General features: G+C 39.5%; 1 protein-coding gene across 1 annotated transcript in view; it reads right to left on the reverse strand.

Annotated features, from left to right (window-relative positions):
• Positions 1-825: 825 nt before the first annotated feature.
• C2H5orf63 (chromosome 2 C5orf63 homolog) overlaps positions 826-25,627 on the reverse strand; it is a 192,455-nt gene continuing 167,653 nt past the window's right edge. Inside the window, exon 3 of the mRNA XM_053701630.1 lies at positions 826-1,281. Coding sequence (XP_053557605.1) covers positions 1,105-1,281 — 177 coding nt within the window. The 3' untranslated portion in view covers positions 826-1,104. The remainder of the gene's footprint in view (positions 1,282-25,627) is intronic.

A 25,627-nucleotide genomic window follows, 5' to 3' on the forward strand; every position in this document is an offset into this window, starting at 1 on the left:
GATGCCAGGAAAACGCTACCTACAAGAATGCATAGTTCCTATTGTAAAGTTTGGTGGAGAAGGGATAAAGGTCAGGATCTGTTTTCATGGTTTTGACTAGGCCCCTTAGTTCCAGTGAAGGGTCACCTTAATGCTACAGGATACAAAGACAATTTACACAAATTGAGGACCATAAAAACATGATCTGATAAGTGTGGTGTGGAGGAACTTTGGCGGCCTGTACAGAGCCCTGAGCTCACCACCATTTACAACCTGACTTGGGATGACTTGGAACATTGATTGCGAGCCAGACCTTCTCGTCCAACATCAGTGCCTGACCTCACAAATATTCTTTTGGTTGAATGGGAACAAATTTCCACAGCCACACTCCAAAATTTTGTGGAAAGCCTTCCCAGAAGAGAAGTGGCTGTTAAAGCCATAAAAAGGGAGGGGGGCAACTCCATATTAATGCCCATGGTTATGGAATGAGATGTGCAAAAAAGCTCATATAGGTGTCATGGTCATGTGTCCACATACATTTGGTCATTTAGTGCAATTCCAGCGAAATAGTATTTCCTCACACATCTGCAATTATTGTTTTACTGATAAGTGAGAAAAATCATTCAAATTAAAGAAGCTGACAAATTAGACTGATTGCAATTGATTAATAATCATACATCTTAAATATTATACAGCAAATATAATTGAAAAGAGTAGAAAATAAAAACAGTTAAATGTGTCTATTATAAATTGTTGAAAAGGTTGAAAAATGATTATTGTAACATTTTTATATGAAAACTACATCCCACTATATTTTTCTGCTTCAATAAAAGACCCACACAGTCATTTCTAAACATTTGCATTGTATTATTAAATCAATAAAGAACTCTTTATAAAATGTAAGTCTGTACTTATCCGAAAGATGTTTGAACTGTAATAACTCGGTGCACATAAAAAAATAAATTACAATTGTACCAACAAGGGAATCCTAATGAAATGTATTACTTATACAGAGTTTTCAGCGTATGGCAGATCAGACTTTTAGGGTATATACATTATTTTCTTTAATAAACAACACAAAAATAAATGTCAGCAGAGGGATATATTTTAACCCATACTAGACAGTCATGGTTTTTCATCTTGCTGCTTCAGTTTATCAAGAGACTTCTCCAGTTTTTTCAAGTTTACTCTGTGCATCATTAGAAACCGTCCATTTAAGTGAAAAACAGGAATGTCGTATTTATATCTCTCGTACCAAGCAGAGTTTTCTGGAAGAGTGATGTCCACTTGTTCGAAAGTAAACTAAAAAAAATATAATAAAAAAATAATTAGCATTTGTTTATCAGTTCTTGTAACATACGCATATTATACATGTCCCATAGATTTTATTTTATAATAGAGGCATATTTAACAAATGTCTGTCGGACCTGATCCAACAGTGCGGATCAGGTCCGACAGACATCGCTGAATGCGGAGAGCAATACGCTCTCCGTATTCAGCATTGCACCAGCAGCTCACAAGAGCTGCTGGAGCAACGCCGCCCCCTGCAGACTCGTGGCCAATCGGCCGCCAGCAGGGGGGTGTCAATCAACCCCATCATACTCGATCGGGTTGAATTCCGGTGATGTCTGTCCGTCTGCTCAGAGCAGATAGACAGGGTTATGGAGCAGCGGTCTTTAGATCGCTGCTTCATAACTGTTGTTTCTGGAAACACGGGCCCTCAAGCTCCATCCGGAGTTTGATAAATGGGACCCAATGTGACAATCCCAGAACACATTTATTTAATAATCTATTTGTTTACATGGGACAACGTTCAGCTTCATCTTTATGGAACACCACTAGAGGGCAATGTAAGCACTGCAAGCTACAGATTTCAAACTCATCATAGTCCCACTTAGATAGTGTAACTAACACCCATAAAGGCCATTCCCTCTCCTCTTAGGGCAGTAGCCTATTAGCATTAACAGACAGCGCTTCATTGCACACTTTACCTCTCTAGAGCGAGATTACCAAAGGAGGGATAGGAAGGTTGAAAAGAGGGAGTGATGAGAAAGAGAAATGAGAACAGATGAAGGGGAGATGGAAATGAAAGGAGAACAATGAATTACAAGAACCAAAAGGAAAGATAGAACGGAAAACAGGGGACAAAGGGTCCGATGATTTAAAGGTCCCTAGGCTGGCAAGATTATTAAAGAATGCTCACCAGTACCTCAGTACCTCTATTCCCTGGTGGAATTCTTTAAAGCCCCTGAAAACAGGGTGTGTCGCTAAGGGGCGTATACTGCATTTTCGTAATAGGAAGGAGATACATACATTACAAAAATGCACAATTAAAATTGTAATTTAAAAATCATACAAAATAAATAACTGAACCATTCAAACAAAAATACGCAGGAAAAAAATTGTATTGTTAAAGGGACAGTCTACACCAGAATTTTTATTGTTTTAAAAGATAGATAATCCCTTTATTACCCATTCCCCAGTTTTGCATAACCAACACAGTTATAATAATATACTTTTAACCTCTGTTATAATCTTGTATCTAAGCCTCTGCAAACTGCCCCTTTATTTCAGTTCTTTTGACAGATTTGCAGTTTAGCCAATCAGTGCCTGCTCCCAGATAACTTCATGAGCACAAGCACAGTGTTATCTATATGAAATACGTGAACTAACACCCTCTAGTGGTGAAAAACTGTTAAAATGCATTCTGAAAAGAGGTGGCCTTCAAGGTCTAAGAAATTAGCATATGAACCTCCTAGGTTAAGCTTTCAACTAAGAATACCAAAAGAACAAAGCAAAATTAGTGATAAAAGTAAATTGGAAAATTGTTTAAAATTACATGCTCTATGTGAATCATGAAAGTTTATTTTGGTCTAGACTGTCCCTTTAAGGTGCCTCAAAACTGTGACAAAAATGTATTTTATCTAAAATGTAAAATGTCTATGTAAATTACAGGAATAAATCGTTTGAAATATGCACAGCATCAATCGTAATTTGAGCACACTGGATGTGCAAAAAACACCTAGAAATTTGTACTTTTTTTTGCACAATGGTAGTTCCATTGCCGTATATATAATTTTCTCTCAAATCCTAGCGTAATTCTCTAAACATTTTTTGCACTACAAGATCTCACCGTTTTTTTCTCACAAACTAAAAAAGTATTTATCAAAATACTCAAATACTTATTGCCCTAATAAAAAAACAGAATTTATGCTTACCTGATAAATTTCTTTCTCCAACGGTGTGTCCGGTCCACGGCGTCATCCTTACTTGTGGGAATATTCTCTTCCCCAACAGGAAATGGCAAAGAGCACAGCAAAAGCTGCCCATATAGCCCCCCCTCTGGCTCCGCCCCCCAGTCATTCGACCGACGGTAGGAGAAAAAAGGAGAAACTATAGGGTGCCGTGGTGACTGTAGTGTATAGAGAAAGACATTTTTCAAACCTGATTAAAGAACCAGGGCGGGCCGTGGACCGGACACACCGTTGGAGAAAGAAATTTATCAGGTAAGCATAAATTCTGTTTTCTCCAACATTGGTGTGTCCGGTCCACGGCGTCATCCTTACTTGTGGGAACCAATACCAAAGCTTTAGGACACGGATGAAGGGAGGGAGCAAATCAGGTTACCTAAACGGAAGGCACCACGGCTTGCAAAACCTTTCTCCCAAAAATAGCCTCCGAAGAAGCATAAGTATCGAATTTGTAAAATTTGGCAAAAGTGTGCAGAGAAGACCAAGTCGCTACCTTACATATCTGATCAACAGAAGCCTCGTTCTTGAAGGCCCATGTGGAAGCCACAGCCCTAGTAGAGTGAGCTGTGATTCGTTCAGGAGGCTGCCGTCCGGCAGTCTCATAAGCCAATCGGATGATGCTTTTCAGCCAGAAAGAAAGAGAGGTAGCAGTAGCTTTTTGTCCTCTACTCTTACCAGAGTAAACGACAAACAAAGATGAGGTTTGTCTGAAATCCTTTGTTGCATCTAAATAGAACTTTAAAGCACGGACCACATCTAGATTGTGTAACAAACGTTCCTTCTTTGAAACTGGATTCGGACACAGAGAAGGAACAACTATTTCCTGATTAATATTCTTGTTGGAAACTACTTTTGGAAGAAAACCTGAATGGAACACCAGATAGGGTGGATCACACTGCAAAGCAGATAATTCAGAAACTCTTCTAGCAGAAGAAATAGCAACCAAAAACAGAACTTTCCAAGATAGTAACTTGATATCTATGGAATATAAAGGTTCAAACGGAATCCCTTGAAGAACTGAAAGAACTAAATTTAGACTCCAAGGAGGAGTCATGGGTCTGTAAACAGGCTTGATTCTGACCAAAGCCTGTACAAAAGCATGAACATCTGGCACAGCTGCCAGGCGTCTGTGTAACAAAACAGATAAAGCAGAAATCTGTCCTTTTAGCGAACTCGCTGACAACCCTTTATCCAAACCCTCTTGGAGAAAGGAAAGAATCCTAGGAATTTTAATTTTACTCCAGGAGAATCCCTTGGATTCACACCAACAGATATATTTTTTCCATATTTTATGGTAAATCTTCCTAGTCACAGGTTTTCTGGCTTGGACCAGAGTATCTATCACTGAATCTGAAAACCCACGCTTGGATAAAATCAAGCGTTCAATTTCCAAGCAGTCAGCTGCAGAGAAACTAGGTTTGGATGTTCGAATGGACCTTGTACTAGAAGATCCTGTCTCAAAGGTAGCTTCCATGGTGGAGCCGATGACATATTCACCAGGTCTGCATACCAAGTCCTGCGTGGCCACGCAGGAGCTATCAGAATCACTGAGGCCTTCTCCTGTTTGATCCTGGCTACGAGCCTGGGAAGGAGAGGAAACGGTGGAAACGCATAAGCTAGGTTGAACGACCAAGGCGCCACTAATGCATCCACTAGAGTCGCCTTGGGATCCCTGGATCTGGACCCGTAGCAAGGAACCTTGAAGTTCTGTCGAGACGCCATCAGATCCATGTCTGGAATGCCCCATGATTGAGTTAACTGGGCAAAGACCTCCGGGTGAAGTTCCCACTCCCCCGGATGGAAAGTCTGACGACTCAAATAATCCGCCTCCCAGTTGTCTACTCCTGGGATGTGAATTGCAGATAGATGGCAGGAGTTATCTTCCGCCCATTTGATGATCTTGGATACCTCTCTCATCGCCAAAGAACTCTTTGTTCCTCCCTGATGGTTGATGTAAGCTACCGTCGTCATGTTGTCCGACTGAAATCTTATGAATCCGGCCTTCGCTAGTTGATGCCAAGCTCTGAGCGCATTGAATATCGCTCTCAGTTCCAGGATGTTTATCGGGAGAAGAGACTCTTCCCGAGACCATAGACCCTGAGCTTTCAGGGAGTCCCAGACCGCGCCCCAGCCTAATAGACTGGCGTCGGTCGTGACAATGACCCTCTCTGGTCTGCGAAAAACTCATTCCCTGAGACAGGTGATCCTGAGTCACCCACCAACGGAGTGAGTCTCTGGTTAACTGGTCTACTTGAATCTGGGGAGACAAGTCTGCATAATCCCCATTCCACTGTCTGAGCATGCACAGTTGCAATGGTCTTAGATGAATTCGAGCAAAAGGAACCACGTCCATTGCTGCAACCATTAGACCTATTACTTCCATGCACTGAGCTATGGAAGGTTGAGGAATAGATTGAAGAGCTTGACAAGCCTTTAGAAGCTTTAATTTTCTGACCTCTGTCAGAAAAATCTTAATTTCTACAGAATCTATTATTGTTCCCAGAAAGGGAACTCTTGTAGACGGGGACAGGGAACTCTTTTCCACGTTCACCTTCCACCCGTGAGACCTGAGAAAAGCTAATACAATGTCTGTATGAGCCCTTGATCTGGAAAGGGACGACGCTTGGATTAGGATGTCGTCTAGGTAAGGTGCTTGTGCAATGCCCCTCGGCCTTAGAACCGCTAGAAGGGACCCTAGCACCTTTGTGAAAATTCTGGGAGCAGTGGCTAGACCGAATGGAAGAGCCACGAACTGGTAATGTTTGTCCAGAAAGGCGAACCTTAGGAACTGATGATGATCTTTGTGGATAGGAATATGTAGGTACGCATCCTTTAAATCCACGGTAGTCATATATTGACCCTCCTGGATTGTTGGTAAAATCGTTCGAATGGTTTCCATTTTGAACGATGGAACTCTGAGGAATTTGTTTCGAATTTTTAAATCCAGAATTGGTCTGAAAGTTCCCTCTTTTTTGGGAACTACAAACAGGTTTGAGTAAAACCCCTGACCTTGTTCCACTGTTGGAACTGGGTGTATCACTCCCATTTTTAAAAGATCTCCTACGCAATGTAAGAATGCCTGTCTCTTTATCTGGTCTGAAGATAAGCGAGACATGTGGAACCTTCCCCTTGGAGGGAGTTCCTTGAATTCTACAAGATAAGCCTGAGAGACTATTTCTAGTGCCCAGGGATCCTGAACATCTCTTGCCCAAGCCTGAGCAAAAAGAGAAAGTCTGCCCCCTACTAAATCCGGCCCCGGATCGGGGGCTACCCCTTCATGCTGTCTTGGTAGCAGCAGCAGGCTTCTTGGCCTGTTTACCCTTGTTCCAGCCTTGCATTGGCTTCCATGCTGGCTTGGCCTGGGAAGCGTTACCCTCTTGTCTAGAGGCCGCAGAGTTAGGAGACGGTCCGTTCCTGAAGTTGCGAAAGGAACGAAAATTAGATTTATTCTTAGCCTTAAAGGGCCTATCCTGTGGGAGGGCATGGCCCTTTCCCCCAGTGATGTCTGAAATAATTTCCTTCAATTCTGGCCCAAAAAGGGTCTTACCTTTGAAAGGAATATTAAGCAGTTTTGTCTTGGAAGACACATCCGCCGACCAAGACTTTAGCCAGAGCGCTCTGCGCGCCACAATTGCAAAACCTGAATTTTTCGCCGCTAACTTCGCCAATTGCAAAGCGGCATCTAAAATAAAGGAATTAGCTAACTTAAGTGCATGAATTCTGTCCATGACCTCCTCATATGGAGTCTCCTTATTGAGCGAATTTTCTAGTTCTTCGAACCAAAAACACGCCGCCGTTGTAACAGGAATAATGCACGAAATTGGTTGGAGGAGGAAGCCTTGCTGAACAAATATGTTTTTAAGCAAACCCTCCAACTTTTTATCCATAGGATCTTTGAAAGCACAACTGTCCTCAATGGGAATAGTCGTGCGTTTGGCCAAAGTAGAAACTGCCCCCTCAACCTTAGGGACTTTTTGCCATGCATCCCTCCTAGGGTCTACAATGGGGAACATTTTCTTAAATATAGGAGGTGGGGCAAAAGGTATGCCTGGTTTCTCCCACTCCTTGGTCACTATGTCCGCCACCCTTTTGGGTATCGGAAAGGCATCAGGGTGCACAGGGACCTCTAGGAATTTGTCCATTTTGCACAATTTTTCTGGAATGACCAAAGAGTCACAATCGTCCAGAGTAGTTAGTACCTCTTTAAGCAGGGCGCGGAGATGTTCTAACTTAAATTTAAACGTCACAACATCCGGTTCTGCCTGTTGAGAAATTTTTCCAGAATCAGAAATTTCTCCCTCCGACAGACCCTCCCTCACTGCCAATTCTGACTGGTGTGAGGGTATGACAGATAAATTCTCGTCAGCGCACTCTTGCTCATCTGCTGTATTTAAAACTGAGCAATCACACTTTCTTTGGTATGCTGGCATTTTGGATAAAATATTAGCTATAGAATTATCCATTACTGCCGTTAATTGTTGCATAGTAACAAGCATTGGCGCGCTAGATGTACTAGGTGTCGCCTGCGCGGGCATAACTGGTGTTGACACAGAAGGAGAGGAGGATGAACTATCCCCACTACCTTCACTTGATGAATCATCTTGGGCAATCTTATTAAATGTGACAGTACTGTCCTTACTCTGTTTGGACGCCATGGCACAATTATCACATACATTTAAAGGGGTGACCACCTTGGCCTCCATACATACAGAACATGTTCTATCTGAAGGTACAGACATGTTAGACAGGCTTATACAGGCTATTAATGCAATCAAACCGTTTTTAAACAAAACCGTTACTGTCTCTTTAAATGTTAAACAGAGCACACTTTATTTCTGAATGTGTGAAAAACTATGAAGGAAAAATCCGATTCTTACCAAATTTGCACCCTAGTGTCTTAATGCCTTAAAAGTATTGCACACCAATTTTCAAGTTTGCAGCGTTTGCTGCGACTTCACCTGTCCTTGGGGGTTATTCGCCACAGAAATAAGCCTTCCAGGAACGTTTTTGATAGCCACCAGACCCTCTCACATGAAGCTGCATGCACTGCATCCAAAAGAAACTGCGCAATTAAGGCGCGAAAATGAGGCTCTGCCTACTAGAGTGAAAGGCCCTTCCTGACTGGGAAGGTGTCTAAACGACTGCCTGGCGCTTAAAAACGTTACCGAAGTATTCTCAAGTTGTAAAACACTTCAAACCACATATAAATATCGAATAAAGCAATCGATTTAGCCCACAATAGTGTCAACCAGTATATAGCCCATTAATAAGCCTTCATTCTGTTATGAGTCTAAGAAAATGGCTTACCGATCCCAAAGAGGGAAAATGACAGTCTTCTAGCATTACTAAGTCTTGTTAGAAAATGGACTAGTCATACCTTGAGCAGAAAAGTCTGCAAACTGTTCCCCCCAACTGAAGTTCTCTGGGCTCAACAGTCCTGCGTGGGAACAGCAATTGATTTTAGTTACTGCTGCTAAAATCATCCTCCTCTTTAAACAGAACTCTTCATCTTTTTTCTGTTTTAGAGTAAATAGTACATACCGGCACTATTTTAAAATAACAAACTCTTGATAGAAGGATAAAAAACTACAACTAACACCACATACTCTTCACCATCTCCGTGGAGATGCTACTTGTTCAGAGCGGCAAAGAGAATGACTGGGGGGCGGAGCCAGAGGGGGGCTATATGGGCAGCTTTTGCTGTGCTCTTTGCCATTTCCTGTTGGGGAAGAGAATATTCCCACAAGTAAGGATGACGCCGTGGACCGGACACACCAATGTTGGAGAAACACTTGCATACGGAAAAAGAAGTGATGCTATAAACAAGAACTCAGCATATTGTGACTTATATTGGATGCAGGACTTCATTTATAAAGTGTGCCCACTACTAACTTGGCACTATAGAGCGGTGTCCCTTTCTACTGAGCTCCACTACTTTATATAGGAGGCATCTTGCCATTTGCAGAGACTGCCCCTTTTTTAACAATAATTGCACAAGGGCAGCCCCTTTGAGGGTCCGATCCGGCAAAGCTTAGATAATTGGGCAAAAAGATTCCTAAAGAAGCCCTACAGTTTTAGATGTATACAGACTTCAGATTGCTTCTGTTTGTATAATAGTTCTTTTCATATGCGGGGGGAGGGTCTGCTCTAAGCCCCTAACAGAGCTAAATTTGGAGCTTCTAAGTAAGTTTTTAAAAGGTTATATAATGGATTTTTATATCAGTATCTGTGCATATTATCCTTTATAGCAGTGTCTATTACATGCAGTTAAATAAAAAACATAATTTATGCTTACCTGATAAATTTATTTCTCTTGTAGTGTATCCAGTCCACGGATCATCCATTACTTATGGAATATATTCTCCTTCCCAACAGGAAGCTGCAAGAGTCCACCCACAGCAAAGCTGCTATATAGCTCCTCCCCTAACTGCCATATTCAGTCATTCGACCGAAAACATGCAGAGAAAGGAAAAACCATAGGGTGCAGTGGTGACTGTAGTTCAAATGAAAAAATTACCTGCCTTAAAGTGACAGGGCGGGCCGTGGACTGGATACACTACAAGAGAAATAAATTTATCAGGTAAGCATAAATTATGTTTTCTCTTGTTAAGTGTATCCAGTCCACGGATCATCCATTACTTATGGAATACCAATACCAAAGCTAAAGTACACGGATGATGGGAGGGACAAGGCAGGTACTTAAACGGAAGTTACCACTGCCTGTAAAAAACCCTTTCTCCCAAAAATAGCCTCCGAAGAAGCAAGGTATCAAATTTGTTAAATTTGAAAAGTATGAAGCGCAGACCAAGACTCCGTCTTGTAAATCTGTTCAACAGAAGCCACATTTAAAAAAGGCCCAAGTGAAAACCACAGCTCTAGTAGAATGAGCTGTAATCCCTTCAGGAGGCTGCTGTCCAGCAGTCTCATAAGCTAAATGAATTATGCTTTTTAACCAAAAAGACAGAGAGGCTGCTGAAGTCTTTTGACCTCTCCTCTGTCCAGAATAGACAACAAACAAGGTGAACGTTTGAAGAAAACTGTAGTAGCTTGTAAGTAAAACTTTAAAGCACAAACCACGTCCAATATTGTGTAATAGACGTTCCTTCTTTGAGGAAGGATTAGGATACAAGCATGGAACAACTATCTCTTGAGTGATGAACTTGTTAGATACCACCTTAGGAAAAAACCCAGGTTGGTACGCAGGACTACCTTATCCGTACGAAGGACCAGATAAGGAGAATCACATTGTAACACAGATAACTTGGAGACTCTACGAGTCGAGGAATTAGCTACCCAAAAGGAACTTTCCAAGATAAAGATTGATATCTATGGAACAAAAAAGGTTCAAACGGAACTTCTTGAAGAACCTTAAGAATCAGGTTTAAGCTCCATGGCGGAGCAACAGTTTTAAACACAGGCTTGGATCTAACCAAAGCCTGACCAAATGCCTGAACGTCTAGAATACCTGCCAGACGCTTGTGCAAAAAAATAGACAGAGTAAAAATCTGTCCCCTTTTAAGGAATTAGCTGACAACCCTTTTCTCAAAAACATCTTGGAGAAAAGATAATATCCTGGGAATCCAGACTTTACTCCATGAGTAACCCTTGGATTCATAACAATCAGATATTTACACCATATCTATGTTCAATTTTCCTAGAGACAGGCTTTCATGTCTGTATTAAGGTATCAATGACTGACTCGGAGAAGCCATGCTTTGATAACATCAAGCGTTCAGTCTCCAGGCAGTCCATCTCAGATTGATTCTATTTAGATGGTTGAAAGGACCCTGAGGTAGAGGGACCTGTCTCAGAAGCAGAGACTGTGATGGAAAGGATGACATGTCCACCAGATCTGCATACCAGGTCCTGCGTGGCTACGCAGGCGCTGTCAAAAACACCAAAGCCCTCTCCTGCTTGGTCTTGACCTCCGGAGGAAATCCCACTCCCCCGGAAGAAAAGTCTGACGACTTAGAAAATCCACCTCCCAGTTCTCAACACCTGGGATATGGATAGCTGATAGACAAGAGTGAGTCTCTGTCCAGTGAATTATTGTAAGACTTCTAACATCACTAGGGAACTTCTGTTCCCCCTTGATGGCTGATGTAAGCCACAGTCGTGTATATTGTCCGACTGAGTATGATGTACCTCAGAGTTGCTAACTGAGGCCAAGTCTGAAGAGCATGGAATATCACTCCCAGTTCCAGAATATTTATTAGAAGGAGGGTCTCCTCCTAAGTCCACTATCCCTGAGCCTTCAGGGAGTTCCAGACTGCATCCCAACCTAAAAGGCTGGCATCTATTGTAACAATTGTCCCATCTGACCTGCGGAAGGTCATACCCTTGGACAGATGGACCCGACATAGTCACCAGAGAAGAGAATCTCTGGTCTCTTGGTCCAGGTTTAACAGGGGGACAAATCTGTGTAATCCCCGTTCCTCTGACTGAGCATGCATAGTTGCAGCGGTCTGAAATGTAGACGTGCAAACGGTACTATGTCCCTTGCCGCTACCATTAAGCCGATTTCATTCATGTACTGAGCCACCGAAGGGCGCGGATGGGATGAAAAAAAAAAAAAAAAAAAAAAACACGGCAGAAATTTAGAAACTTTGACAACCTGGACTCCGTCAGGTAAATTTTCATTTCTACAGAATCTATCAGAGTCCCTAGGAGGGAAACCCTTGAGATTGGGGATAGAGAACTCTTTCCTTGTTCACTTTCCACCCATGTGATCTCAGAAATGCCAGTACTACGTCCGTATGAGACTGGGCAATTTGGATGTTTGACGCCTGTATCAGGATGTCGTCTAAATAAGGGGCCACTTCTATGCCCCGACCGCCAAAGCGACCCCAGAACCTCCATAAAGATTCTTGGGGCTGTAGATATCCCAAAGGAAAGAGCTACAAACTGGTAATGCCTGTCTAGAAAGGCAAACCTGAAAAACGATGGTGATCTTTATGCATCACAATGTGAGGATAAGCATCCTTCAAATCCATTGTAGTCCTCTATTGACTCTCCTGGATCATAGTTAAGATGGTACGAATAGTTTCCATCTTAAATGACGGAATTCTGAGGAATTTGTTTAAGATCTTTAGATCCAAAATAGGTCTGAAGGTTCCCTCTCCTTGGGAACCACAAACAGATTTGAGTAAAAACTCTGTCCCTGTTCCTCTCTTGGAACTGGATGGATCTCGTACACAATGTAAGAATGCCTCCTTCTTTATCTGGTTTGCAGATAATTGTGAAAGGCGAAATCTCCCCTTTTTTTGGGGGGGAATCTTTGAAATCCAGAAGATATCTCTGGGATATAAATTCCAATGCCTAGGGATCCTGGGCATCTCTTGCCCACGCCTGGGCGAAGAATGAAAGTCTGCCCCCTATAGGATCCGTTACCGGATAGGGGTCCGTTCCTTCATGCTGCCTTAGAGGCAGCAGCAGGCTCCTTGGCCTGCTTATCTTTGTTCCAGGTCCGATTGTCTCCAGACCGCCTTGGACTGAGCAAAAATTCCCTCTTGTTTTGCCTTAGAGGAAGAGGATGCCACACCTGCCCTGAAGTTTTTAAAAGGCACGAAAATTAGACCTTCTTTTTTTTTTTTTTTTTTTGGCCCTTGATTTGGACCTATCCTGAGGAAGGGCATGACCTTTTCCTCCAGTGATATAAGCAATAATCTCCTTCATACCAGGCCCGAATAGGGTCTGCCCCTTGAAGGGAAGTTAAGTAGCTTATTTATTAAAGTCACGACAGCTGACCATGATATAAGCCATAGCGCTCTGCGCGCCAGCATAGTAAAAAACAGAATTCTTACCCGTTAGTCTAGTCAAATGAACAAGGCATCAGAAAACAAAGGAATTGGCTAGCATAAGCTTGTCAAATATATTCATCCAATGGAGTCGCTTAACTGTAAAGCCTCATCAAGAGACTCAACCCAGAACGCCGCAGCAGCAGTGACAGAAGCAATGTATGCAAGGGGCTGCAGGATAAAACCCTGTTGAATAAACATTTTTTATCCATTGGATCTAAAAAGCACAACTGTCCTCGTCAGAGGTAGTGGTACGCTTAGCTAGAGTAGAAACTCTTCTCTCCACCTTAGGAACTGTCTGCCAGAAGTCCCGTGTGGTGGTAACTATTAGAAAACATTCTTCTAAAAAATAGGAGGGGAAGAGAACGGCACACCTGGTCTATCCCATTCCTTATTAAAAAATTTTTAGTAAACCTCTTTAGGTATTGGAAAAACATCAGTACACACCGGCACTGCATATTATTTATCCAGTCTACACAATTTCTCTGGCCCTGCGATTGTACACATTCATTCAGAGCAGCCAAAGCCTCCCTGAGCAACAAGTGGAGGTTCTCAAGCATAAATTTTAAATGTAGAAATATCAGAATCAGGTTAAATCATCTTCCCTGAGTCAAAAAAAAAAAAATCACCCACAGACTAAGCATATTGTGAGGTAGTATCATACATGGTTCTAAAAGCGTCTGTATGCTCTGTATCTACCCCCAGAGCTAACTGCTTTCCTTTAATTTCAGGTAGTCTGACTAATACTGCTGCCAGAATATTATTCACCACCTTTGCCATGTCTTGTAAAATAAACGCTATGGGCGCCCTTGATGTACTTGGCGCCATTTGAGCGTGAGTCCCTGAAGCGGGAGTCGAAGGGTCTGACACGTGGGGAGAGTTAGTCGGCATAACTTTCCCCTCGACAGAATCCCCTGGTAAAAGAAACGCTATGGGTGCCCTTGATGTACTTGGCGCCATTTGAGCGTGAGTCCCTAAAGCGGGAGTCAAAAGGTCTGACACGTGGGGAGAGTTAGTCGGCATAACTACCCCCACGACAGAATCCTCTGGTGATAATCTTTTTAAAGACAAAAAATGATCTTTATTGTTTAACATGAAATCAGTACATCTGGTACACATTCTAAGATGGGGTTCCACCATGGCTTTAAAACATAATGAACACAGAGCTTCCTCTATGTCAGACATGTTAGAACAGACTAATAATGAGACTAGTAAGCTTGGAAAACACTTTAAATCAAGTTAACAAGCAAATATATAAAACGTTACTGTGCCTTTAAGAGAAACAAATTTTGTCAAAATTTGAAAAACAGTGAAAAAAAGGCAGTAAAACAAACAAAATTTTTACAGTACATGTAATAAGGTAACAGAGCATTGCACCCACTTGCAAATGGATGATTAACCCCTTAATGCAAAAAACAGATCAAAAAAATGACGTTTTTAAAAACAGACACAACAAACTGCCACAGCCAACAGTGGGAAGCTTCAGTTAACTGTTTCTATGCACAATTTAAGCCAGCCATGTGGAAAAAACTTAGGCCCCAATAAGTTTTATCACCAAACATATGTTAAAAAACTATTAAACATGCCAGCAAACGTTTTAAAACACATTTTTACAAGAGTATGTATCTCTATTAATAAGCCTGATACCAGTCGCTATCGCTGCATTTAAGGCTTTACTTACATTACTTCGGTATCAGCAGTATTTTCTTAGTCAATTCCATTCCTAGAAAAATATTTTACAGCACATACCTTATCTGCAGGAAAACCTGCACGCCATTCCCCCTCTGAAGTACCTCACTCCTCAGAATGTGTGAGAACAGCAAATGGATCTTAGTTACGTCTGCTAAGATCATAGAAAAACGCAGGCAGATTCTTCTTCCAAATACTGCCTGAGATAAACAGCACACTCCGGTGCCATTTAAAAATAACAAACTTTTGATTGAAGAATAAACTAAGTAGAAAGCACCACAGACTCTCACGACCTCCTATCTATGTTGAGGCTTGCAAGAGAATGACTGAATATGGCAGTTAGGGGAGGAGCTATATAGCAGCTTTGCTGTGGGTGGACTCTTGCAGCTTCCTGTTGGGAAGGAGAATATATTCCATAAGTAATGGATGATCCGTGGACTGGATACACTTAACAAGAGAAATAGGTGTATGCTGCCACTTTAAGTAAGTAGGAAATAAACACGCAAACAGAAGACGCCTCCTAAAAATGAAATAATAAATAACTAAATTCAGATGTAACCATGGCTTAACCAAAGGGTTAAGCTTTATACCAGATATGTAACAGCAACTCTCCTCCAAACCATAAACTCCACACACTTGTGCCACCACTGTCTAAAAAACAATATGAATAGTAGATGTAACAAATCTCAACTATATATCGTGTCTGATCTATGCGTACCTCTAAATATTTTACATATTATGTTGCCAATCCAACTACCTTGATACTAATTATATAATGGTATCCAATCCTCACATGACCTTACGACTGACTAATCTAATAATAATAATAATAATAATGTGCTATTTTAATAAAAATGTGTAATTTTGAATATAGTGAAACCAAAAAAATTATAGTAATTTATATTTTCTTAACTATACGTAACCATATACTCCATACTTTATAATTCATACTATACATATAATATGTGCCACTCTATAATCTATGGACACCACTAAATCTACTATAACTCCTATATTGTGAGTAAATTCTCCCTTTAGCCTGTATTCTGTGCACATTAACAACCTATCGGCTAGATTACCAGTTTTTCGTTTTGAGCTGTGCGGTGCTAACGAGCAGTTTTTTCTCACCGCTCACTTACCTACAGCGATAGTTTTACAGGTTTTTACAAGCCCGGCGTTAAAAGACAAGAAGTGAGCGTTGAGCAAAATTGTGCTCCTTACCGCACTCCAATACCAGCACTGCTTAAGTCATCGGTGAGCTGGTCGTACGTGCTCGTGCACAATTTCCCCATAGGAATCAACTGGGAGAGCCGGCTGAGAAAAAGTCTAACACCTGCCAAAAAGCAGCGTAAAACTCAGTAACGCAGCCCCATTGATTCCTATGGAGAAACACATTTGATCTTTACACCTAACACCCTAACATGAACCCCGAGTCTAAACACCCCTAATCTTACACTTATTAACCCTGAATCTGCCGCCCCAACATCGCAGACACCTACATTATATTTATTAACCTCTAATCTGCTGCTCCGTACACCGCCGCCACCTACATTATACTTATTAACCCCTAATCTGCAGCCCCAACATCGCCCCCACCTACATTATAGTTATTAACCCCTAATCTGCTGCCCCCATCATCGCCGCCACTTACATTATATTTATTAACCCCTAATCTGCCGCCCCCACCTACCTACACTTATTAACCCCTAATCTGCCGCCCCCAACGTCGCCGCCACTATACTAAATGTATTAACCCTTAAACCTAAGTCTAACCCTGAACCAAACACCCCCTAACTTAAATATAATTTAAATACATCTAAATAAAATTACTATAATTAACTAAATTATTCCTATTTAAAACTAAATACTTACCTATAAAATAAAGCCTAAGCAAGCTACAATATAACTAACAGTTACATTGTATCTAGCTTAGGGTTTATTTTTATTTTACAGGCAAGTTTGTATTTATTTTAACTAGGTAGAATAGTTATTAAATAGTAATTGGAATAAAATAGTTATTAAATAGTGATTGGAACAGCCAATAGAATGCCAGCTCAATCCTATTGGCTTATTGGATCAGTCAATAGGATTGAAGTTCAATCCTATTGGCTGATTGCATCAGCCAGTAGGATTTTTTCTACCTTAATTCCAATTGGCTGATAGAATTCTATCAGCCAATCGGAATCTAAGGGACGCTATCTGATGTCACTTAAAGGAACCGTCATTCAGTAAGAAGCCGTCGTTTGAAGAAGATGTTCCTCGTCGGATGTCTTGAAGATGGAGCCAATCCGCGTCGGATGGATGAAGATAGAAGATGCCGTCTGGATGGAGACTTCTGCCCGTCTGGAGGACCACTTCGCCCGGCTTGGATGAAGACTTCTCCTGGCTTCATTGAGGACTTCGGCCCGGTTGGATGATGACTTCTGCCGCTTCCTTGAGGATGGATGTCGGGTCTTCAGAACGATAAGTCGATCTTCAGGGGGTTAGTGTTAGTTTTTTTTAAGGGTGTATTGGGTGGGTTTTATTTTTTAGATTGGGGTTTGGGCCGCAAAAGAGCTAACTGCCCTTTTAAGGGCAATGCCCATCCAAATGCCCTTTTCAGGGCAATGGGGAGCTTAAGTTTTTTTAGATAGTATTTTATTTGGGGGGTTGGTTGTGTGGGTGGCGGGTTTTACTGTTGGGGGGTTGTTTGCATTACTTTGGGGCAATGCCCCGCAAAAGGCCCTTTTAAGGGCTATTGGTAGTTTAGGCTAGGGTTTTTTTATTTTGGGGGGGCTTTTTTTATTTTGATAGGGCTGTTAGATTAGGTGTAATTAGTTTAAATATCTGTAATTTTATTTTATTATTTTCTGTAATTTAGTGTTTTAGTGTTTTTTTTTGTACTTTAGCTAATTTAATTTAGGTATTTGTATTTAATTTAGTTAATTTATTTAATTATAGTGTAGTGTTAGGTGTTATTGTAACTTAGGTTAGGTTTTATTTTACAGGTACTTTTGTATTTATTTTAGCTAGTTAGTTATTAAATAGTTAATAACTATTTAATAACTATTCTACCTAGTTAAAATAAATACAAACTTGCCTGTAAAATAAAAATAAACCCTAAGCTAGATACAATGTAACTATTAGTTATATTGTAGCTAGCTTAGGGTTTATTTTATAGGTAAGTATTTAGTTTTAAATAGGAATAATTTAGTTAATTATAGTAATTTTTATTTAGATTTATTTAAATTATATTTAAGTTAGGGGGTGTTAGGGGTTAATAAATTTAATATAGTGGCGGCAACGTTGGGGCGGCAGATTAGGGGTTAATAAATGTAGGTAGGTAGCGGCGATGTTAGGGATGGCAAATTAGGGGTTAATAATATTTAACTAAGGTTTGCAAGGCGGGAGTTCGGCAGTTTAGGAGTTAATATGTTTATTATAGTTGCGGCGATGTCCGGAGTTGCAGATTAGGGGTTAAAAAATGTATTATAGTGTTTGCGATGCAGGAGGGCCTCGGTTTAGGGGTTAATAGGTAGTTTATGGGTGTTAGTGTACTTTTTTTAGTTACAGCGTTGTACCATAAAACTCTTAACTACTGACTTTTGAATGCGTTAGGACTCTTGACGGGGTAGGGTGTACCGCTCACTTTTTGGATTCCCAGGACACGTAATACCAGCGCTATGGAAGTCCCATAGAAAATAGACTTTACGAGGTTTATGTAAGTCGGTTTGCGGTAAGGCCAAAAAAGTGTGCGGTGTCCCTAAACCTTCAAGACTCGTAATAGCAGCGGGTGTACAAAAGCAGCGTTAGGACCTCTTAATGCTGCTCTTTTACTCTAACACACAACTCGTAATCTATCCGAGTATTCTTTATGTGTGGGGGGGGGGGGGGGGGAAGGGAAAAAGGGGATGTGTTGTGACCAATACTTAAGAAGCCACAAGATTTCTCTCATCTACGGGCTCACAAATACATTAGTGACTTCTTAAGTATGTTAGATTAAATTGTAGCTCTTGTTACATTATATATTTAATAACATGTAATTGTAGGGTACAGTACTTGGGTTGTACGAGCAGGAAAATTAGGAGAAGATGGGGTGAACACTATAAAAATGTGGTTAAAAATTCCACCAAACATAGTGCTAGATTACGAATGGCGCGTTTTTTTTTGTGATTGCGAAAACTCCACTAGGATTTTCATTTTTGCGCTTGTCGGGTTGCGTTCATATTACAAGTTCCAAAAAACGTATTTTGCACTAGCGTTAACTCGAATAGCGTGAAAAACCTAAATACTAAACCTAAATTCTTTCTTTAAGATAGAGCATGCAATTTTAAGCAACTTTCTAATTTACTCCTACTATCAATTTTTATTCGTTCTCTTGCTATCTTTATTTAAGTAGGAATTTAAAGCTTAGGAGCCAGCCCATTTTAGGTTCAGCACCATGGATAGCGCTTGCTTATTGGTGCATAGAGTTAGCAAACCAATAAACAAGCATAACCCAGGTTCTCAACCAAAAATGGGCCGGCTCTTAAGCTTTACATTCCTGCTTTTTAAATAAAGATAGCAAGAGAAAAAATAAAATTTGATAATATGAGTAAATTAGAAAGTTGCTTAAAATTGCATGCTCTGTCTGAATCATTAAAGAAAGAATTTAGATAGCACAAATGCCATCGCTTTTTCACATTCCCCATAAAAGTCAATAGAGAAAATAAATTGTTGAAAACAAACACCCATCGCACAAAAAACATAGCATATTCACATTAGAAAATGTGAAATATTTACAGTAAATACATAGTTAATATCTTTATTAGATATAAATATTGCATAAATATGTTTATAAAAATATCAAAGATAAGAGAGGGCTCATACACTATATATACACTGTACAACTTAAAAAACAACATACACAGCTCATTCAATATACAGTATGGCACTTGTACCTATTAACATACAATTATATCAAAGTCCCATGTTGAAAGTTACTATTATAGTGCAAAAAATCAGGTATGTCCTCAGAGTGAATGATGGCTGCACTCCTCTTCACAGAAGATACTGGAAAAACTGTCAAATAGAAGAAAGAGAGGGGCGCCTCATGTGTAGAATAACCAAATCAAAAAAGCCAAAGCTTATGCACTCGAGCCAAATTGGTACTCACATTTAAAATAAGCACCCCAATGTGCTAATGAAAACAGACTGACATAATATGGTGTGAAAGTAACTCCAGGATATCCCCGCCAGGTGTGTCTGTAATGGAGAGTCAAGACAACAAAGGAAACCACATGTGCAGATCAACCAAATAGATGGAACAATGGAGATAATTATGACAGATGGGTACTCACAGTGTCCAATAGCACACCTATGTGCTGGTAGATGTAGACTGATAATTTTAGGTTAGGGCGTATCAGCTCACCCACTCCAGGTGTTACCAACGATATGGTCCAAAAACAGGATAAATGCACAAACAGCCCAATATTGGGAAATGAGAGGTAGGGTAGAAACCACTATACTTGTGTTATAGTAAAAAACATTTTTATTAAAAGACTGAAAACAAAAATTGAAATTAAAATCTTAAAAGAATATAATAACAACAATTAGTGGTCAAGGGGATAATCCCCTCTAATGCAACGCGTTTCTCGGCACTGAAGGGCCGTTTCCTCAGGCATGTATACACCTTAACTCTATCATGCTATTTAAAACTTTATGCTACCAATACACAATTGATTAAAGAACAACACCCACAATGAGCATGTCCATAAGACACGCTATGCATTAATCCAAACAAACCAAACATATTATTCTTATACATAAAGCATTATGTTTAGAATATTCAAATACATCATCATCATCCTGTTAGTTAGTCAAACTTTTAGTTGCAACCATATCTCTCTCCACCATAATAAATTTCTCTGTTAACACAGCTACATTCCACATTTTTTCTATATTGTTGTTTTTATTAGAATGTACCTATCAGTTTAATTTTAAATCCATTTTAAGCTCCCTTCCTTTTCATGTACCATAATTGTTTGTTATGATTTTAACTCCATGTTATAAAACTATTTATAAAACAAAAAGGATTTGTTTTTTACCTTAATGATGTACATAATGCAAGATTCAGATCTTCCATGATATCCCTCTAAATAATCATTGATCAATTGCATGTATTCTACATACAAACAAACAAAAAAACAACTTATACTTCCTGCTATAGTTAATGACTAGTAGCCAATCCTCACAGACTACACTCTCTTTACAGGTCGTATCTACCAATCATGGACGAGTTAGATACATATACAGCTCAGACTGGAGGGCGAACCTGGTATTCTATGGCCGTTATATAGATGATTACATTTTTATTGGGAATGGTTCTGTGGATACAGCTAATAAGTTCATTGAGAGTTTAAATACTAACATTATGGGTCTTTCCTCCACTTACAATTTGCAACTGACTAAAACAGAATATGTGGATGTAACATTGGAATGGACTGAAGAGGGAAATGTTTTGTCTCCCACCTATTTTAAAAGTGTTGATAGCAACAACTTTCTCCATTTTTCGAGTGATCATTTAAAGAGCTGGAAGACAAACATTCCCTACAGTCAATTCAGACGTATAAGGAGAAATTTTGGGACAATGGAATTATACGAGACACAGTCTGAAATTTTGATTACTAGATTAAAAGGATACCCCCAAGGGCTCATCAATGACAGTTATTTCAGAGCCAGAAATATTAATAGAGCTAAATAAAAATCTCCTCCTTCTATAGAGGAAGAATCTATTATTAAAAAGAAAAACTTGGATAATCCAGCATTTATTACACAATATAATTCGGAACATAAACAGATCAGGCAAATTTTGAACAAATATTGGCCCATAATCTTAAAAGATCCGCATCTTAAAAATATACTTGAAAATAATCCAAGATTGGTGTTTCGTAGAGCACCTACTCTTAAGCAAATATTAGCCCCAAGCAAGGTAGTATTAGCAAAAAGCATGAATATATGTAAGAAAAATCTTGCACATCTCAATAAGGGCAAAATAGGATCTTATAGATGCAATTAAAGCAGATGATACATGTGCAAATATGTAACGCATGGGAGTAAGTCAGTGGTATGTCATGCCACGGGAGAGACTAAAGCTCTAAAGAGCTACATCAACTGTGGCAATAATTTTGTCATTTATGTTCTAACCTGCAGGTGTGGCCTACAATATTTGGGCCGCACCTGCAGGACCATCCGTACTAGATGGAGTGAACACTGGAAAAATATCAAACAACGTTCAATGAAAAACAGTGTCTTCAGACATAGCACGATACAACACAATGGGTGTTACCATAGTTTCAAGATCACGCCTCGTGAGAGCATCCCTAGTGCTGTGGGCTATAATAGATACACTTGTTTGCGCCAGAGGGAGACATATTGGATATATCGTTTCAAGTCTTTGTTTCCCTCTGGCCTAAACGAAGTTCTAGATCTAGTAGCTTTCTGACTGTTATTGTAGGATTTGCTTTCTAGTTGCACCTGTATCTATCCCTCTCCACCATCTGGATATACCATACGTATGGACTCATACCCCTTCTGGATATGAGCCTAAATGGGTATTATTATTAGATCTATGTGATCAATTATATTCACACTACATTCAATTAGTACAAATATACAGACCATTTCATATTGTCATACATTAGCCCCTTCCCTAGGTCTAGCTAGCTACTAGGTTAAATAGAGTAAATGACACATTTAAAGTGATATACGTCACACTTAGCAACATATGTTTTTCAATCTAACACATTATATAATGTATCATTTAATTTGCCTTTAGCACTAAAGTGACACACACAATTACACTTAGCAACACACAGTATATTATTAAATAAGCACAACAAAAGGAGCACAGTAATATTATTGTGTAGAATCTTTTACATTGCCATAAATGAGACACATTAGAATAAACTCACATAGTGGGTAACGTTAAAATAGTCACAATCTATAAAACTGATTGCAGAATTGTCTATTTTTATTTCTATTTATATACACTTCATAGTCACGGTTACACTAACACTAAGGGTTGATTATACTGGAATTTATCAGTATATATTATTAATTAGATGACACGCATTATTACACAGTATCAGAGGATACATACACAGATTCATGGTTATATTTATACAAAGGGATTACTTATGTGAACTGGAATACAGGTTCTCTCTTTTTCTGTACACTTACATTTTTACACTAAGAGTTAATTATACTGGATTTGATTAGTATATATGATGAGTATAGATGGCACACTTTAATATACAGTATCAGAGGATACATATACAGATTTTTGGTTATATATACTGTACACAAAGCAGTGTTCATTAGTGCTATTTTCACAGAAGAATAGAGTCCCAGGGATTGGTTACCTATTAAAATGGTCTGCCCAATCACAAACAATTGTTAAAATGAGAACTTGTCCATGATTGGTAGATATGGCCTGTTCAGAGAGTGTAGTCTGTGAGGATTAGCTACTAGTCATTAACTATAGAAGTATAGCAGGAAGTGTAAGGTTTTGGTTACCTAATAAAATGGTCTGCCCAATCACAAACAATTGTTAAAAAGAGAACTTGCCCATGATTGGTAAATATAACCTGTTCAGAGAGTGTAGACTGTGAGGATTGGCTACTAGTCATTAACTATATTAGTATAGCAGGAAGTGTAAGGTTTTGCTTACCTATTAAAACGGTCTGCCCAATCACAAACAATTGTTAAAATTAGAACTCATCCATGATTGGTAGATACGACCTGTGAAGAGAGTGTAGTCTGTGAGGATTGGCTACTAGTCATTAACTATAGCAGGAAGTATAAGTTATTTTTTTGTTTGTTTGTATGTAGAATACATGCAATTGATCAATGGTTATTTAGAGAGATATCATGGAAGATCTGAATTCTGCATTATGTACATCATTAAGGTAAAAAACAAATCCATTTTGTTTCATAAATAGGTTTATAAAATGGAGTTAAAATCATAACAAACAATTATGGTACATGAAAAGGAAGGGAGCTTAAAATGGATTTAAAATTAATGATGACTGTTTAAAATGAGACCATTTTATTGAAATACAGAACACTCAGTCAATATAGGACAACAAACTGATAGGTACATTTTAATAAAAACAACAATATAGAAAAAATGGGGAATGTAGCTGTGTTAACAGAGAAATTTATTATGGTGGAGAGAGATATGGTTGCAACTAAAAGTTTGACTAACTAACAGGATGATGATGATGTATTTGAATATTCTAAACACAATGCTTTATGTATAAGAATAATATGTTTGGTTTGTTTGGATTAATGCATAACATGTGTCTTATGGACACGCCCATTGTGGGTGTTGTTCTTTAATCAATTGCGTATTGGTAGCATAAAGGTTTAAATAGCAGGAGAGGTAAGGTGTATACATGCCTGAGGAAACAGCCCTTCAGTGCCGAGAAACGCATTGCATTAGAGGGGATTATCCCCTTGACCACAAATTGTTGTTATTATATTCTTTTAATATTTTAATTTCAATATTTGTTTTCAGTCTTTTAATAAAAATGTTTTTTTTTTTTTACTATAACACAAGTATAGTGGTTTCTACCTTACCTCTCATTTCCCAATATTGGTCTCTTTGTGCATTTATCCTGTTTTTGGACCATATCGTTGGTAACACCTGGAGTGGGCGAGCTGATACGTCCTAACCTAAAATTATCAGTCTGCATCTACCAGCACATAGGTGTGCTATTGGATATTGTGAGCACCCATTTGGCATAATTATCTCCATTGTTCCATCTATTTGGTTGATCTTCACATGTGGTTTCCTTTGTTGTCTTGACTCTCCATTACAGACACACCTGGCGGGGATATCCTGGAGTGGGTGTACTGACACATCATATTATGTCAGTCTGCTTCCATTAGCACATTGGGGTGCTTATTTTAAATGTGAGTACCAATTTGGCTCGAGTGCATAAGCTTTGGCTTTTTTGATTTGGTGATTCTACACATGAGGCGCCCCTCTCTCTCTGTTTTATCATGTTTTCATCTACTTAATGGCAAAGGGATATAATGCACTTATATATATGTTTTTATATGTGTATATATGACTGTAAATACATATATAAACATATAAATACTAGTTGTCAACCGATAATCGGGGCCGCTGATTTTTAGGACCGTTATCCCTAATTACTAACTTTATCGGTATCGCCCCAAAACTCACCGATATCCCTGATATGTCCCTGCGCAGGACGCTCACTGCAATCTGCTCTGCATTTCATGGAGGAGCAGCGCCGCCGCACCACGTCATCACATCTTCAGCGTCACCCCTACAAACCCCGCAGACGGAGCTCACAGAGGTAGAGGTAAGACGTGTAGTAGTAAACCTCTGCAAGCCTGGCCACAGCTTTTTTTCATTTATGCAATGTCTGACGATTTGGCTATCATTTCAGCTGCATCATCTTCTCGTTACTGTTTCCCTCATCATTTAACATCTGTTGTCTTTATAACTCACACATTGGAGATAATAAACTAATAATACAATGCAATATGTTCCCAGTCCAGAATAGATGTCCTCACTTGCACTCCATTCTCAATAATCCTCCTCTCTGTACTTGCTAACACTGAGAGACCCATTTTATGAAGTATAACATAAAAATTGCAAATTAAAAAATCCTAACTAGGCTGCTGTGCAAAAAACCCAAAAGGCTAAAATTAAAGAAATAATAAGCTATACAGTAATGCATAATGAAAAAGCACTGGATAAATATTAGAATAATTTATAGCAATTGATATTGAAATAACAGGTGTTCTTTTTAATGCACAACTTATTTCTAGGGTCAACTTGTTCAGTGGATGAGGAGGACAACTCGTAGTATATTGGTAGCATGTAATAAACATTGGCCTTATTTTTGGATCTGT

The sequence above is a fragment of the Bombina bombina genome, chromosome 2, assembly GCF_027579735.1.
Source record: "Bombina bombina isolate aBomBom1 chromosome 2, aBomBom1.pri, whole genome shotgun sequence".
NCBI classification, from domain to species: domain Eukaryota; kingdom Metazoa; phylum Chordata; class Amphibia; order Anura; family Bombinatoridae; genus Bombina; species Bombina bombina.